Source organism: Hypanus sabinus, chromosome 22 (assembly GCF_030144855.1).
Source record: "Hypanus sabinus isolate sHypSab1 chromosome 22, sHypSab1.hap1, whole genome shotgun sequence".
Classification (NCBI taxonomy): Eukaryota; Metazoa; Chordata; class Chondrichthyes; order Myliobatiformes; family Dasyatidae; genus Hypanus; species Hypanus sabinus.
The window spans coordinates 62755256-62774697 of record NC_082727.1 but is presented as its reverse complement, the minus strand read 5'-3'; the positions used below and the strand labels follow the sequence as shown (position 1 = coordinate 62774697).

At 38.5% G+C, this 19442-nt stretch overlaps 1 protein-coding gene across 1 annotated transcript in view; it reads right to left on the bottom strand.

The window, feature by feature from the left end:
- Positions 1–333: 333 nt before the first annotated feature.
- Positions 334–19442, bottom strand: part of atrnl1b (attractin-like 1b) — a 1024737-nt gene continuing 1005628 nt past the window's right edge. Inside the window, exon 29 of the mRNA XM_059947922.1 lies at positions 334–2163. Coding sequence (XP_059803905.1) covers positions 2039–2163 — 125 coding nt within the window. The 3' untranslated portion in view covers positions 334–2038. The remainder of the gene's footprint in view (positions 2164–19442) is intronic.

Genomic DNA, 19442 nt, shown 5'->3' with positions numbered 1-19442 from the left:
TGCAGATTTGCTCCTCCAAACTTCTGAAAGAACTTTACCCCACACTTCCCTCACCCACCTCTCCACATACCACACTAAAGCATTCAATCTGTACAACAGATTTTTGTTATGCTATTATTAATACTACTTGTTGAAATGTTCCTTTACTAGCAATAACTCTGAAAATTAACAAATTGTATTATTGGTCAGAAAGCATTTTCTTTGCACAATGGTGAAATGTGCAATTTCTCATTTGTAGGGTGGAAGATTAATTCAGTAGAATTGCTCAAGATACAATATTAAATCAAAACTCAAAGTGTAACTAAGCATTGATTCATTCTGCAGCAATTTCAACTTTGTCATTTCATGGACTCATTCCACTTTATTTCTTTAACACCCCCGAGCCAACACGATTGAAAAAAAATCATGTAACATCTCAAGGCAAAACAAAAATTGTCCATGATACACGATACAGGAAAGAAAGTTCAAAAAACAATAATTTGTATTTTTTTTAATACGCTGAAGTTTCAAAATTGTTTTACATAGGCCCAGGTTAACACAGATCTTATGTTGGCTGTTCCTTAATGATACAAATCTAAACATTTCTGTGTAAAATACTTCTTTGTGCAGTCACCTGACTGATGCTGTCAGATGTATATTTACAGATGCGGCAACTTTACAGATGAATGAATTAAAGTGGCAAGAGACAAATGGGCAATAAAAATTCATGGAGCCCTTAACCGAAGTATGAGGGCTGAAAAACGTGAATCTTTCATCTGTCCTTAATGCACAGTGACTTAAAAGTGATTCCACGAGGTTAGAACTAAAATCTCACAGATCAGTGCAAATGTAACATGAACAGAACAGCTTCTATTGGTCCAAGATCATTGACTACTATAATTCTACTAGATTTCCTCAAGACATAAGAATCCGAATAGATATTTTTACATGGTAGCTATCAGATGGGTTGCAATTTATTAAAAAATTATCCCTAAATGCAGGGCGATGGAATACTTCCACCAAATTTATGTAGTTCAACTATAAATTAATACAATCAGTTGCATAAACCACACAAGAACTGCAAAAGAAAAACAGGGACTCACTTTCCTCTTCTCCCCTGTGTCCTTCATTTCTTAGCTATCATGCCAATCAATACTGATCAAAGTTACTTACATGATGAATTCTGAGAGTGACTGCACCATCTGCTTTCCCTGCTTGGTGGTTGACAATTTTGTTTCAGACAGTTGTTGGTCAACCTACACCAAACAGCATTAATTGAAATGTAGAGAAAATGCAGCTTGTGCAGATTTCATTAGATGTTTGCAATAAATAATATTTCTTTACAAATGCCCTCCTGATTCAATCGGAGAGCATTAATTTATTCCCTAAGAATGTAAACGCAGAATCCAGGAATAGCATAAATTGCAACAGACGTACTATATTTTTGTTCAATGATTAACATACAACTGGTTTCGAATTATTGATCCAGCACTACTGGAACATGCAAGTCACCATGGATCAAACTGCACACTACAGTATTATTTCATGACCTCTTCATTAATTGGAAATTTCAGGGACAGTAACATATGCATCAATATCTATGCCTTTCTTTCCTTCTCCTCACATTTACCCAAGTTGCAGTACTGCATATTTCAAAAACATTCTTTAGTTAACACATTTGCATTAATACTTTAACATTCTTAAATACTGATAGTTATTCAAACCACAATCAATGGCCATCAGCGTGTGGCTAAAATGAAAATAACATTTCTGTGGTCATTTAACATATCTAATTTTATTTCCACAATCATATTTACAAACATGGTTAATGGTGTGAAAATGCAATAAATCAAATTGGCAGCGTTGAAGGCAAGTGTGACCTCTACCCACTGTTAAAGGACTCATCGCTGACTTCACACCCGAAGATCACAGGGCAAGTTTTTTTTTAATGTTCTTGTCACCTCTTGAAAAACTGAGGCTGCTGGGTGGCTCTAAATCAAAGCCATATCAAAAAGGAAAATGGCTTACTGAATAAACAAGTGCAGTTTTTATTTTTTTCTTATACACAAGTTCCTTGATGTGTTGGAGGGAGCTGCTTTCTGTTCCTAATGGCTGATGTCTTCTCTTTGCACTCACTTGGCTTTTGTTGTGAAATATCTATAAGTGCACTGGCTATTGCTAGACCTGCAAATACAAAAAGGAGAGATGATTAAATTGAAGTTCCACTAAGGTCTACCACATTCCAGTTGCTTCTCTGCATGATATTGCAATGAAAAGATCATCCACTCCAACTTCAATACAATGTGTTCAGTATGGCACTAGTGTTCGATTTCCATTAAATCAGTTCACTACATAAGATCATTTTTCAGAATGTCACACAAATCACCTTATGAAATCCATTTTCTGCATTCTCCGGTTCAGTACTGTTCGAGTTATCAAAGCAATACAATTAAGTGGGCAACAATTCATTATTCAAATCTGAGTTCTAAAGGAACATCATTAACTATGTCAAGATCATTCTCAGAAACACCGGCCAAATAAAATGTGAAGGAAGATCAGGTTTTAAGGATCAAGTGTTCATTTTAACCATTCATCTGAAAGATACCTAACCTTACCAATACACTTGGAATGCTTTGAAGTATTTCAGACACTGCTCTTGAGGGAGGTCAAAGAGATGTTTTAAACTCAGAAATGAATTTAATGTTACAGAGAATAATACATTTGGTTACTTAATCAGATGTCAGGATATGGATAACAAAATAACTCACTATATTTAGTATCAGTAATATGTTGGTTGCTGTAACACAGAATAACACTTGTTTCCGAAATCTTATTTAAAACAGTCTTTATTTAAAAATAAGATAGCCAATTAGGTGGAGCTCTGGATAAAAGCATATTTTCAGCACAACATTTTTTCTTTTAAGTAATATGAATACCAAGTACAATAATTCTTCAGCTTCCATATACAGTCACAGAAATAGCACCTTTAAATTAATAGTACGTGTCATTTAAATAATTTTACTCCAAAGGACTTCTGCAGCTAAATATATGGTCATGATTAACATTGCTCCATCTGCAAAAGGTAGAATTTCCCAGTGGCTAAACATTTTCATGCTATTCCCCTCCCCATTCTAACATGTTAGTCCATGCTTCTGTTAGTCTTCTGCCACGATGAGGCTACTCTTCGAAGCAACACCTGATATTCCAGTTAGGTAGTCTCCAACCTGATGGCACGGATATCGATTTTTCTAACTTCTGGTCATTTTCTCCTCTCCCCCAATTCCCCACTCCAGCCTCTTGCCTCTTCTCCTCACCTGCCTATCACCTTCCCCGGGTGCCAATCTTCCTTCCCTCCCCCACCACTTGACTTTACCTATCATTTTCTAGCTTGTCCTTTTTTCCCTCCTTTCTGCTCCTTATTCTGACATCTTCCCCCTTCCTTTCTAGTCCTGATGAAGGGCCTTGGCCTGAAATATTTTCTTTTATTAATTTCCAAAGATGCTGCCTAACCTCCAGAATTTTGTGTGTGTTGTTCTGGATTTCCAGCATTTGCCAAATCTCTTTAGGATTAAAACTCTATCATCCTCATACAAATACACAAACCATGTTAATGAATATGTTCAATATCAATAATTTTAATACATTCATAAAAACTCTGTATAGGCATAAGTATCACGTATTAATACATCTATTAAGAAGGCAAGACAGCAGCTATGTTTGATCAGGAGTTTGAGGAGATTTGATTTGCCACCTAAAACACTTGAAAATTTCTACGGATGTATCTTGAACAGCATTTGAATTGGCAAGATTACCATCTGGTATGGTTGGGAGAGGGGGCTACTGAACAGGATGGAAAGCAGCTACAGGTTCATGGGTTTAGTGAGTGAGACAGACGACAATGATTACAAATAAGCACATCAATCATTTATTTACCAACAGTAAAAGATTTGACCAACCATCTAAGTCCCATCAAATTACACAAACTACAAAACAAAATGTTCAACAAACAGATCCCTAGCTAAGAGTACTGTGGGGCTCCTTCATCTGGAGCATGGTTCTTCAAACACAGGTTGTGAGCTCAGTGTGAAGTGGGCCCAGGGACAAAGGAAAGAGCCCGAGCCTCCTGCATATGCTATTCTCATACCGCTGAGCTGCTTGAAATTGGACACCAGTGCCATGGCACACATGGCCACCAATGGGAACCTGCCCCTGCATACTGCAAACTGGCCAACAGACGATTGGTACGATGGAAGCAGCTTTCAACCGATAAGCAAATCAACCCCCCACATGGCATATCCTCCTCTCATCAATAAGTAACAAGGCAAGCTAATCAGATTTCTTTCTCTACAGTTGCTGCCTTACCTGCTGAGTGTTTCCACCACTTTTCTGCCTTTAACATATCAATTTATTTTAATGTTCTACATTAAATATGCAGACCCTCAACTAGACACAGAGGTAGCTTCAGGAGTTAATATTGGGAAAGGTGAAACTCATCAGCAGGGGAGATGAGGCTGAGTACAGGGCTACGGTGGGAAACTTTGTCACATGCTGCGAGCAGGATCATCTGCAGCTTAATGTGAAAAAGACTAAGGAGCTGGTGGTGGACCTGAGGAGGGCTAAGGCACCGGTGACCCCGTTTCCATCTAAGGGGTCAGTGTGGACATAGTGGAGGATTACAAATACCTGGGGATACGAATGGACAATAAACTGGACTGGTCAAAGAACACTGAGGCTGTCTACAAGAAGGGTCAGAGCCGTCTCTATTTCCTGAGGAGACTGAGATCCTTTAACATCTGACGGACGATGCTGAGGATGTTCTATGAGGCTGTGGTGGCCAGTGTTATCATGTTTGCTGTTGTGTGCTGGGGCAGCAGGCTGCGGGTAGCAGACACCAACAGAATCAACAAACTCATTCGTAAGGCCAGTGATGTTGTGGGGGTGGAACTGGACTCTCTGACGGTGGTGTCTGAAAAGAGGATGCTGTCCAAGTTGCATGCCATCTTGGACAATGTCTCCCATCCACTCCATAATGTACTGGTTAGGCACAGGAGTACATTCAGCCAGAGACTCATTCCACTGAGATGCAACACTGAGCGTCATAGGAAGTCATTCCTGCCTGTGGCCATCAAACTTTACAACTCCTCCCTCGGAGTGTCAGACACCCTGAGCCAATAGGCTGGTCCTGGACTTATTTCCACTTGTCATAATTAACATTATTATTTCATTATTTAAGGTTTTATATTGCTATATTTCTTCACTATTCTTGGTTGGTGCGACTGTAACGAAACCCAATTTCCCTCGGGATCAATAAAGTATGTCTGTCTGTCTGTCTGAAGGCAAAATACAGCAACAACTCTTTCTGCTTCTGTCACCTTATACCATTTTTCTTGAAATCACACAGGCAGGCAAATAAGCTACCCTAGAGCTCATCGTCTGTTGTGTAAACTTCTCTAAATGTACAAGAGGTAAAGCACATCACCTTTATAGCCATACACCATCAGATATCTCCCTTAATCAGGCATCTACACAGGAACAAACACCTTGATGCTGCCTGACCTCCAGTATTTTGTGTGTGTTATTCTGCATTTCCAGCATTTGCCAAATCTCTTTAGGATTAAAACTCCATCATCCTCATTCAAATATGCAAACCATGTTAATGAATATATTCAATATCAATAATTTTAATACATTCGTAAAGGATAAGAAATGAAACAACAATGGGTGGAACAGACACCTCGTGCAAAAGGGAATGCATCACTGAAAGAGCCTTTGTAGTTATATTTGTAAATTAGCTGACCTGTTTGGAGATTGGAAGAAGGATTGGCAAACTGAACACAGCATTGTAATACAGTAGGGTATTGATGGGGAGTGAAAAGGAATAAAGTAGTATAAGTATAATTACTGTATGTAGTTGTATATTATTCTGTCCAGCCATAAGCAAAATTCCCAAACATTCTGTTGCCTACCCTATCAAGAACTGAGGACATCTTCTCATAGCTGGATATTAACTTAAAGTGTATGAAGCATGATCCAACAATCATGCTCCTTGTGAGAACCAATGACATATGTAAAAGATGAAAGAAGAAGCAAGGGGAGCTGTGAGGCCTGGGTTGTAGCGAGGACTAGGCCTCAAGCTGCAGGCTTGCCTGCTGCTGCAGTCCAGGAGAGGAGGCGGTGTGGTGTGGTATCCATGCTCAGTTGGGATTGGCCTCTTCTGTTGGTGCTGCCCTCCGGTGTTCGATCGGTGCAATGACAAGCTGGATTGCGTGTATGTGCTTATCTGCGGACTGCTGGGAACTGCACCTTCGATTGTGGGACATGTCACTTAGGGATTTGGGCTAAATATATATTTTTTTTTGTGTGACTGTGTTCGCTAACTCGAATGTGCTCTGTGCCTTGTGCTGAGTTATGTTTTGCACCATCACTCCAGAGGACCGCTGTTTCATTTGGCTGTATTCATGTATGATCAAATGATAATTAAACAAATTTGATTTGATTGGAAGAAAACAAGTAGTTTAAAAAGTCTGATTCCAAAAAAAAACAGGATTATAAAGGTGAAAGTCACCAAGTACTACCTGAGTCCTGGGAAAATTAGTATCAACTCAAAAACATTAGAGAGGTGAGTGTCTTCTTAAGTCTGGCACAGTCCACTGACAACAACTTGCTAGTGTCTTCTGTCCTGGGCCAGTCTTCTTGGTGCATCCTTCCTCTCCCAGGGATGACATCTTTGGAGCTTCTGTTTGCATTTTTGTGGGATTTTACAGGATTGGATTGCTAGTCCCATGCTCAACCTTCCTCCTTTCACAGCTGGGTTTGGGACCATCCATGGTCACAAAGATGACTGTGTAGCTTAAAAATTGATGTGGGTACACAGGCAGCAGTACTAGGGAAAAGGGGGCTCTTGAATCGTCCTGGGACCAACAAGGGCTGTAGGTGATATTTTGAAGTGAAAATTTGGGGGATAATCCTGGTGAGCTAAAGTTTGGAAAGTAAAGCAAGAGGACAAGACAGTACAGTGTTAATTATCATAACTGCTGTCTGTCAGGAGGAGACCGAGCACACTGTACATCTCCAATTAGAGTCAGAACTGGCAAAAAATGATGGAAAGACAAAACTGAGGCTCTTTATCAGAATGCACACAGCTTCCAAAACAAATAGGAATAAGGGTTTGATAGCTACTATGTGGCTACAAAATAACCATGGTTGAGATTTAATTTTTAATTTCTAGAGGTTGTATGAAAAATTGAGAAATGGGGGTAGTCTTGATATTAAAAGCTTGAGAAACAGAATCATAACTCATACAACTAAGAAGGAGAATCAGTGAGAGTGGTGTTAGATAAAGCATGGAACAAGAGCACACAGTGGGACTTGTATCTGCAGCTGATGCAGTTAAGGTAATGTAGGGAAAAGTGAATTCCAGTTAATAGGAACACCAGTTAATCAGGGCAGCCGCTTATTTGGGACAACTCTTTCTGAATAAAACCTAATTATAGCCCAGATTCCCTTTGTTTATTTGGAACACCATGCTGCTTAACTGGGACAGGAGATTGTTGCCTAACGGTTTCTAACTAGCGTCAATCATGTGTTCTTGTGTAGTTGGTAGGCACTACGCCATACTTAGAGCAAACAGCTTTCAAATAGTGACAGTTGCATGCATTTCTGTTCAAAAAGCAGTCATTTTTCTCACTGATAGTTGGTGAGAAATTGGCTTGCTCACTGCAGTTTTAAACATTGAGGCACTGGGAGTGAAAATGAAATGATTTCACTACTTCAACAAATTTGAAGCTAAGAACAATTATCTTGAATGCTACATTAAGAATGAAGATTTGGAAGATGCAATCGTCAAGAGCTTTGTATGAAGTTATCTCCTCTAGTTGTCTGCACTAATTTTGTTCATTTAGATTCATCAAAAGAACTTGGCACCATATACTGGATGAATTCCTCCATGGAAAACTGCTACAAACTAATACACACTTTTATAATACTGTAGTAGTACTGGCAGTCTTCTAATTGTTCTGTATTTCATTTAAATACGTACATAATTTGTTACCCAGTTAAATGATAGTTTGTCTATTATATGCCTTTACAAACTATATATTTCCATGAAACTTTGCCTAATTGGGATAGCTGCTTAATTGGGTTAAAATGTACTGGTCCTGATGTGTCCCAATTAACCAGCATCTACTGCATTAGAAAATTAGAGATGCTTAAACAGATACAGATTGCGGGAGGAACTCATCAGGCCAGGCAGCATCTATGGAAGGGAGTACAGTCGACATTTTGGACCGAGAACCATCATTGAATACTGATGAAGGATCTCAGTCTGAAATGACAACTACTCTTTTCCATTGATGCTGCCTGACCTGCTGAGTTCCTGCAGCATTTTGTGTGTGTGTTGCTTGGATTCCTAGCATCTGCAGATTTTCTCTTGTTTGTGATTGTACCTAAGCAGATGTCAGAAATGATCATGGGAAACCTAAATGTACAAAATGAATCATCACAACAAATATGTAGTAATAGTATAGAGAACGAATCCACGTAGAGTGTAAGTAATGACTTTCTCATTCAATTACCCATATATTGCTTGTTAACAGCTGGAGTCCCAGTACCTAGACTTTTTTAAAAATTAGCTTTATTTTGTCACATGTACTTTGAAACAAACAGATTGAGATGGTCGTTGATGCAAATGACACATTTCACTGACGGTGTGTTGTGGGCAGCTCACAAGTGGCACGATGCTTCTGATGCCAACACAGCGTGCCCACAACTTACTAAGCTAACCTACGTGTCTTTGCAATGTCGGTAGAAACTGGACAGTTGGAGGAAACCCACACGGTCATGGGAGAACGTACAAACTTCTTACAAAATGCGGCAGGGATTGAACCCTGATCAGCGATCGCGGACACTGTAATGGCATTATGCTAACTGCTATGCCACTATGGTGCCCTTCTGCACTTGTGATAAGAGGCAGCTACGCGAGTTAATTTTCAGGTCATAGCGCGTAATTGGGGAGGCCTTTGATGCAAAAGGATATAAACTGGTTGGAGCTCCTTCCCCCCAGCTGGCCTGCAGGTCACCCCTGGGCAAGGTGTAGCACCTGCTTAGCCCCCTGATCAGGGTCACGTGAAGCCATTAGAGCATGTAGTGGACGGTTGTATAAGCAGTGGCTGCATATCACAGGTCCTGTTTATCCAACCTCTGACGACTATTTATAATGGCTGGAGTCACCTGTCTGTAAAGACACTGCCCAGAAGGAGGCAATGAAATATTTGCCAAGAACAATAGACCATGATCACCCACATCTTAAAGACACGGCACATAACGATGATGTTGATGACAGAAGTTATTTTAATTATGATGGTAAAAAATAGCTAATACAGTACTAGAAGAATTAGTACATAGCTTGCATAAATATACATCCCTTTAATGCAATGTATTTAGTCAGAAAGTGGTTCAGCCACAGCTAACAGGACAAGTTAAAAATAGTATTAGATCAAAGGAAAAGGCTTATCATGATGCGTTAGATGTGGTGTAAATGGAATTTGGTAAGTCATTTGAAAAGGTTTCCCAGGGTAGACTCATTCAAAAGTCATGAGGTACAGGGTTCATGGATTCAGAATTGGCTTACCCACAGAGGGCAGGGGGTGGCTGTAGAAGAAGTATATTCTGCCCAGAGGAAGGTGACTAGTATTGCTCCACAGAAATCTGTCCTGGATCCCCAATGTTTGCGATTTTTATCAATGATTGGTTGAGGAAATGGAGGGGTGGTTAGCAAGTTTTCAGATGACACCAAGGTTCAAGGTGTTGTGGATCGTGCAGAAAGTTGTCATAGGTTACAACAGGACATTGACAGAATGTAAAGTTAGGTGGAGAAGTAGCACATGGAGTTCATCCAGAAGAGTGTGAATTGTGGAGTTAATGCAGTTTTCAAGATCGAAATAGAAGGTGGAGTAAATGGTTTATTTCTTGCTAATGTAAAGGAAGAGAGGGATCGGGGGGGGGGGGGGCTGGGTGGATCCACATCCTTAGAACCTTCTGAGTTGATAGGATGGTTAAGAAGGTGTAAGATCTGTGGGCCTTCATTATTAAAGGGATTGAGTTCAGAAGTCACAAGATATTGTTGCAGCTCTATAAAACTCTGGTTAGACTACACTTGTGTTCAGTTCTGGTTGCCTCATTCTAGGAAAAATGCTGAATCCTTCGAGAGTGTGCAGAGGAGATTTAGCAGGATGCTGCCTGGATTAAAGAGCATTTTGTGGTCAGGTTGGGTGAGCTAGGGCTATTCCCTGGAACAAAGGACGATGAGAGGTGGCTGATGGAGGTGTATGCTCCAAGGAAAAGCTCCTAGTCAATCCAAACCTTCGCTATAACCCAGTCCCTCAGGTCCTGGCAACATTCTTGTAAATTATTTCTGTATTCCTTCCATTTTAATAACAGCTTTCTTATAGCAGTGTGATCAAAATTGAACACAGGACACCAACTGCAGCTTCTCCAGAGTCTGGAACGATTTGGGTACCATTGAATTGAATTGACACCCTTCACATATACGAGGAGTAAAAATCTTAACATTATGTCTCTGTCTAAACGTGTAATTTATAGTAATTTGTAATAAATAATATGTACAATAGGACAGTCAATATAGCTTAGAAATAGAATTGTATCAGCGTGAATTATTCAGTCCGATGGCCTGGTGGAAGCTGTCCTGGACCCTGTTGGTCCTGGCTTTTATGCTGCGGTACAGTTTCCTGAATGGTAGCAGCTGGAACAGTTTGTGGTTGGGGTGACTCGGGTCTCCACTGAGGCAGCATTTGGAGGTAGTTTCTCAGGGTATAGACAGGATGTGAATGACAAATCCAATATAATGTTGCAAAATATGGAACAGATTCTGCTGAAGTTTTGCCGGATTGATTCATAGGATTGGGAGGTGGGTTGCCCTGTTGGAAACAGAGTAGGACAAATACTGTCTAGTTTAAAAAGAATAAGATATCTTGTTGACACAAAATTCTTGCAAGTTTTGACAGAGCTTATTCAGCAAAACTCTTTTCTTGCCTGGGGTGTTTAGAACCTGAAGTCACACACAAAATAAGTGCCCAGCCATTCAGGATTGAGATGAGAAACATAAAAGTTTCACCGAGATTGATAGTGAATCTTTGGAATTATTTTTTTTACATAAGATGTAAAAGCTCAGTCCCTGCATATATTCAAGACAGGAACTTATAGCTATTCAGATATTAAGAGGATCAAGTAGCACGAGATTATTGCAGGAAAGAGGCTTTGAGCTAAATGATCAGCCATGTGAAACTGACCTGGGGTGAGGGGTTGCAAATGACTTACTCCCAATTAGCCTTCAGAATTACTTATTCTTTACTTTTTTTAAAGATCGTTTATAGTACTTTAATTTGTGGCTACGGCAGTTTAAGTGGAAAGGTGTAGTTTTTTTTAAATGTCATTTAATGTCAGAAATATTTCAAGCTATTAAAAATCCTACTCACAGCTTTTACAAGCAGAAAAGCTGGAAGCTTTTTTTTTCTGCCGTCAGTGCCTTCGGAGATGCTTTCAGGGCTTGGGTTCCTCACTTCAGTTGCTGGATATCCTGTTGTCATTGCTACTTACCTCACCAGTCTCTAACAAGATGCTGAAGGAACTCAGCAGGTCAGGCATTGAGTTCCTGCAAATCGTTGCTACAGATTCCAGCATCTGCAGTTTCTTCATGTCTCATCAGTGTCAGGATGTGATGGGTCAGCCAGACCTCTGGTGGTCTTGGGACAAGCACAACCAATGACTTTGGGAGGTGCATTTCGGCCAGCCTAACTACGCACTCTACCACAAATTAGGAAGGAGATTAAGCATATACTATTACCGATTTGTAATAATACATGCCCAATTTCCTCACTCATCTCATGTCAACTCTTCAATCTACTCTGAAACCAGGCTAACCCTTCCCTCCCACCTTTATGGTGAAGTGCCCGATCTTCTTCCCATATTTATCCATTGGTAAGAACTCATTTTAGGAACAAAGATTATAATCAATAGTTTCTTGAAGTGGTATGTTGAAAATTAATAGGCAGCACTGAAATCTGTTTTACTGTCATAGATCTTGTTAGCCCAGACATTATTAGCCATGGTCTCCACACAACCACGAATACTGTCGCCTGTCTGGAGAAACTTAGATCTCTGTGCACACACCATTCGCTAATGAGAATGACTGAGGCAGAAGTACTATTTCAACAGCAGGAAGTAAAATACAGAACCACTACATGTAGAATCATATTGATCTTCAAGTACAGAGGAGCAGAAAGGAACAGGGCTAGTTTGCCCTCAGCTCCCCATGGATTTTCTCTTTCAAATATTCCAACCTATTCTTCAGTAGCTCAGGTTGATCAATACAAAAACAGGAAAAATATACCCACATACAGAAATGAATAGGAGACTATCTCTCTGACTATCAGTGATTACCCTATTAGCCTCCCCAGAAAGGAATATTCTAGAATTAGGCTAAACCACACTCTCACCTACCTAATTTCATCAAAACCAGTTTCGTTTACATCTCACCTTCAATGTAACCAAACAGCCAAAGCACTTTAAAGAGGAATGGATATTAAGCTAAAATGAAAATTTAAGTCCTGTAATCAAAAGTTTAAAAGACCCGTCGAGATTTTAAGAAATATCTTAAAGGTGGAAAGAGAGGTGGAGAATTTTTGAGGGAATCTCAGACTTTCACCCATGGAAAAAGAAAGCAAACTTAGATAGATATTCAGAACGTTACAGATCAAAAGGAGATGACAAAGGTTAGGAAGAGTAAGATCATGGAAAGCAAGGATGAGAATTAAATCAATCCATTGCTCAGATTGAAACAAATATGGGTCGTAAGGCATGGCAGCTTAGCCCTTCATAGCTATGCATTATTGTTCAAAAAACATTATTGGAAGGAAACTGCAATTCCCATTATGCACTACAGACACAGAAGAAATAGCATTTGCTATTCACCATGACCAGCAACTTGATGCAGAACAACACCATCTACAGAATGTCGAAAAAGGCAGCTTCTTAGCTTTCAATATAACCGCTCTTTGAAGCAACCCCTATTATATGTACTTAACACATTTAATATTACTGTTACCTCCTTCTTTGGCAGTACTCTCTGCTATGGTACTATCAGGTAGGAGGTCATGTCCATTGCCAGCATAAAAACTGTTTGCCCCACTCCATCAGGGAGGAACCACACCAGGACCACCATATTCAAACACTTACTTTCCCCAAGCAGTAAAACTGATCAACAGCCCACTTAACTGTGTCACTCAGCATTCCTTTGAAGAGTACTTTGAATTTTTTCTGTTAGTCACAAATCTATTCCCTTTGTTCTTCTTATTCTTTTTCTGGATTTTCCCTCCAATTTCTTCCTCACCTGGATTTTGAACATGAGATTTATCAAAAGTCTTTTCTTACTATCTACTGTATATTTGCTCCACATCCGGATGCATATTTTATTCAGGGAATGTGCTAGTTCTGCACCTGAGCCTCTCCTTTTGACCTGGCATCTCATTTTTCAGGTGCATTAGGCCTTCCAATTTTTCATTCCAATTTACTAAGCCCATTGTCAAAGTCCAAAGTGAAAGTCAAAAGTAAATTTATTTTCAAATTATGTATATGTCACCATGTACTACATTGGGATTCATTCTCTTACAGGAAAATAAAGGAATATAATATCATTTATGAAAAACTATACATAAATAAAGTGTGATGAATAACCAATATGCAAAAGAAGACAACCCATGCAAATAAAAAATAAACAGAGAACACGAGGTGTAAATGAGTACAGATGTGAAGAATAGGCTCACTGGGATTGGTTAAGGCCAGTTGTGACTATTATTAGACCTGGTTGGGTGGATGTGGAGAAGGCAAGTTATTTTATTGCTATTTTGTTTTGGGTTAAGGCAAATTGGCTGTGAATACTGTGGTTAATGCTCCTAAACAGAGGCAGGTTTATTGCACTAGTTGGTTGTTTTGGATTAATGGGGGTAGAAAAAAGTATGTTATAACTATAGCGCTTGAGAGGAGTTGGGTGGAGACCAGCATAGGGCCTCCTATGGATGCTGGCCCAGATTCTTTTTAACTCACTGAAGTTCAAAGTATTCTAATTAACTATTTTTACACCTTGTCTTTTACATTATTATTATGATCAATGTGATCCAAATGCCCCTCATTGCCTTATTTCATCAAATAAAATTAAATCTAATACTTCCTTCCTAATGCCCTCAAAACATTCCTTCCATTTTTTTTTACATTGCCAATATTAGAACAATTAAAGCTCTCTTGGCAGCTCCATTCAATTATTCCAGTATATTTCTAAATGTATTTTCCTATATCTGTCCCACAATAAACCCAATGACAAAACACTGATCAACTGTTCTTTAAATTGATCTGCCTTTGACGTATCAACTCTGTCAATTCTGTTATCTCTGCTGTTCTTCATCTCCTTTTTCTAAGTAACGTAGTGAGGAAAATAAGCTCCTAATTCCCCCTCTCTTCTTTGAGCTAAATATCATTTATTGCCACTATATTGCAGTCCCACATTTCTACAAAGTCAAAGCATCAAGCTCTCAATTACACAGGGCTAAGTACAAGGAGAAGCTACAGAAATGGAAGGCCGTGATTAGATCAGATGAAAGGGCAATGGAAAAGACAACGACGGACAACCGGAGTAGTAATCTGTAAAACTTTTCCAAAGTCAGAACTGTGAAGGTCCACAATGGCCCTTTGGAGGTGAGCTTAAATAAGATTCAATAGATTTGAATGACATCGTCAAAAGCAAGTACAGTAGATTCTGGCTAATTGGACACAGCGGGACCAGTACATTTTGGTCCAATTAAGCAGCTGCCTCAATTAGCTGAAATTTTCTTGGAAATGATTAAAAAGGCATCCAAAAGACAAACTGAGTAACAAATTATGTATTTAAATATAACAGAACAAATTAGAACACCATCAATACTACTACTGTGCTATAAAACTGTTTTTGTTTCTAATTGGTATAGATGGAGAAATTAATTTGGTATACCTGTATGCTGCTGTGTTCTTTTGATTGATTCTAAATGGACAAAATCAGCGCAGATACCTAGTGCAGATAATGGACTGCCTTTGTACAATGCTTTCGATGATTGCATCTTCCAAATCTTCAAATTCATAATAACATTCAAGATTATTATCGATACCCTCAAATTCTTCATAGTTCCTATACTTCTGAAGTAGTAAAATCATTTTGTTTTCACTCCCGGCCATCTCTGGCACCTCTAAGCCTCAATGCTTGGAATTGAAGTGAGCAAGACAGTTCTGAATTGTCTTACTGCTTATTTGTCGCCAACTATTAGTGACAAAAATCACTGCTTTTAGAACACAAGCATCTGAAGCTACTTAAAAACTGTTTGCTCTAAGCACGGTGTAGTATCTAATGGCTACATAAGTGTACACAAGTCTGATACTAGTTAGAAGCTATTCGGCGACAGTCTCCTGCCCCAGTTAAATGGAATAGTGTCCCAAATAAACAAAGGGAATCTTGCCTATTTTCTCAATTAGTTTTTGTTCTTTTAGAGTTATCCCAAACAAATGGTTGCCCCAATTAAAAGAATCCATTGTAAATTGTTTCAGATAGAATTACGAACCAAGACATAACTAGAAATGGGCATCAGATGATATCCACTTAAAGGTATAGCACATGTACAGTGTGAACCCAGCTATATATTTTATAGCTTACTGCACTACTTGTTGGTAATAGTATTTTGAAATGAGATGAGATGAAATGGAGGAGAGCAATTACAATTTAAATAACGTGTCATCACTAAGAGTAAAAGTAATTAAAGAAATCTTTCTCTGAAATTTCTGGAATACAGGGAGGCATACAGGATATTTTACCGCATTGGTCAGTAAGCACCAGCAGCTACAGAGTTAACCGTCATGGTTTCATTTATAGTCTAGTTAACTATTAGACATGGCATGCTGTTTGTCTTTTTATAAGATGTTAGCTAGAAGTCTAGTCCTCACACTAGTGTTTGGAAAGGCTGCAGAAGAGAGTCACTAACCTAGGTGTTTGTATGAAATAGGGTTGATGCTCACATAAGTGTAAACCTAGCTGATTTGATTTGATAGCACAATCATTAATTTTATCCAAAGGAGCAAATAACTAAAAGTAATGCCTGCATTTTGATGCCTATACCTCAGCTATGTCATTTTCTTCAATCTGTTAATAAAACAATTTGTGAGATAGCATAACTGAAATGCACCATCACAATCCCCAATCTCTGAACAGGCAGCTCTGTAAATATACTGCTTTATGTAGGAAAGTAATTACTCCAATTTCTTGTCTCACTGGAGTGTTTTTAAAGAGAAATGCATGCTTCACAGTGTAAGCTAAACAGCCTGAGAATAGCTCCATTTTAAAGATAATTCCAAAACTATCTCTTTTTTTCTAACAGCGATAACAAGTTCCGTTTCTGTGAGTATTTCCTTACAGGCCCAGATCTTGAGAAGCGGTAACAGTTTTCCTTGGGGAGAAAATGTAATAGAATAGATGGAATTGGGCTGATTAGACAGATAAGCTTAATAGTAAATATACAACATGAGATTGGGGCAGAAGAGAGGATGATGAATGAGCAGGCAGAACCAGAACCAGCAGAAGGCATGTTAACCATTTTAATTTTATTTACTACATGGCTTCTGTGGTTTATTTTAGTTGTATATTTAATTTAAGCTGTACTTAAATTGAAAACGTTTGAAATCACGGTTGTGACAACAAAAGCAGATTTCCCACAACTGCTGGCACTTTAGGGAGTGTAAATAATTATGGCCCAATTTTCTTCTACGTTACTAACACAAGTTTCTGCAATTTTCTTTCTCAAGGAGTAATACACTGACATTTTCTCTGGGGCTCATTTGCCTACACAAGAAAGTAGCAATCAGGTGTGTGTACACATGTACAAACACAAGTAGCATCAGTAATTGTTGCACAATTGTGTTATGATCATAACGAGCTTTTCAAGATGCTTTTGAAATGTTGGATGACTAGAAATTTTTGCTTGAGCCTGCCTGTTTTTAGCTGAACAATTTTTGAAAAATTAGGGAATGGCAAGAAAATACCAAAATACGCATTATTAAAGATACTGTATATTTCAGGCAAGTATGGATTTGAACTTAACATGCATCTAGTCATGATTTCTGATACTTTATCACTATACCTACCAGAACAGAATTAGTAGTCACAATCCTCTTGATATAATTGAAAGGATAGCCACTACCCTGTCACATCTACTAAGATTAATCTACATGTCTTCATCTTGGGAACAACTAAAACAAGACGCTATTGTGCACACTGCACTAAGCATCAACAGAAAATGCCTAGTTTTGGTGTGTAAACCGCTAGTACTATTTGAACCACCTTTTCTAAATAATTTCATTTTTTTTTAAATTGGCGATCTGACTCTGCATTGATGACATCTCAATGCAAGCAAAGGGGAATTCCAGTTTCTGAACAATGGAATTTTAAGTTTATTCCAAATCATCACACACAAAGTTTGAATTGCCCACTACAATGCAAGAAATCTCAGAAATACCAATACCAGGTGTCTCTGACATTCAGCTTTGTGTAAATCGGAATCAGGTAGCCTCTACACACAACAGGAGCAAGGATCAAGGATCAACTTTATTCACATTATACTGTATATTTACACTTATTAGGAATTTGCTGTGGTGTGCTGGTCAGGGTGCAACAATCAACTAAGACAATAATTACTAATTATAAAGAATTATATAAAAATAGTTAGAGGTTAATGTATGAATATGAAATAAAATATTCAGAAATACCTAAATATCAGCATGTATTTACAATGTAAACAGTGTTATATAAAGTGTTTACACTGCAGTGCAGTCACAAGGGTAATAGATAGACAAGGGTAAGAGATAGCTGGGAGGGTAACTAGAATGTTAATCAGATTAATTATTCAGAGGAAGAAACTTTTAAAATGATGTGAAGTTTGTTTTTATAGCCCAACACTGCTTTTCAGAGGGAACTTTTGGAAAAGGCAGGTTGCAGTGTCCATAATTAATTTTTGAGCAAATATTCTTCAAGATTTCTAGATATCTACCAATATCTGGGAAGATGGGTCTTGTCAGCTGGAGTTGGCACCTCGTCTAGGAGGAGGAAAACCGATTTCAAAGCTATTCTGCCTTTGCAGCCATACCCACTCATGGGGAACGCTTCGGGAGTAAATCCAAGGAATAATCTGGAGCTGGAATTCCTACGTTGAGTTCAATGCTGACTGGCAACTCCTCTGAGGCCACTGGTTCCAAATGGTATCTAGGTTCTGCCATTTCTTTGGATTCATCGTCTGCATGAAGATGTGGAGCCTGCTGCGTAGGCAACAGTTTGGTCTCCATATTATACCGTCCTGGCTTGTGGTATCCACTGACAATGACAACATAGACAGCTGGGACACAACATCCATGGTCGACCCCAACCAATAGAGGGCCTCCTTCAAATATCCAATCTCTTCTGTACCCATACAAGTCAATTATTTCAAATGTATTAATATGTCTTAGAGCAGAAATGTCCCTTTTCTGCTGGCATTATGTTCTGCAGTACAATTACTCTCATCTGTAACATTCTGAAAAGTAAACCCTTTCCATACTTAGTGATGCTATTTGGCAGTTTTCGGCTACAACAGAGTACTGCAATGTGGCATGGCAAAGATCATTGCAATGATGTATCTCAGTAAGCCATTAGTGATCTTTTAGGCTCATGTGTTGAGATAATATAAAACAATATTGTCTGCAGAAACTAGTTGTCAATCTATGAGAAATAAGTTGAGGTCAATTCGACAATCAAAATCAGAATCAGGTGTAATATCACTGGCATACCTAATTAAGTTTGTTGCTTTGCAGCAACAGTACATTGCAATAAATAATACAACTTACAACATTAGATATATATTTACATTAAAATTGAAGTAAATAAGTGGTGCAAAAAGAGAAAAGAATAGTGAGGTAATGTTCATGGATTCATTGTCCATTGAGAATTTTGATGCAGAGACAATATCACTATACTATGCTGCTTGTCTTATTCACATCTGAAAGAACTTTTTACTTGAGAAAATAATAAAAAAGGTTCTTCTGAGAATGACTGACAGTACAATTCACTTCAGTCAGAATCATCTCCTAACATGTATTGCACCATTTTTGCTACCAATTCCTAAAATTTGGAATTTCATGGCTATCAAAACAAGTAACTATACATTAATTCCTCAAACTTATAATATCCTTGAAAATAATTTTCTTCAAATCCATTTTTTTTTTCATTTTGACCCACAGATTGTGCTGTTATTGTTGCCTCTTCTACATTTATGATGGTTGACCATTATTTCTGATGATGACAGGAAGCCTATGCTGAGAGTTCTTAAAATGGAAAAGTCATTCTCTCG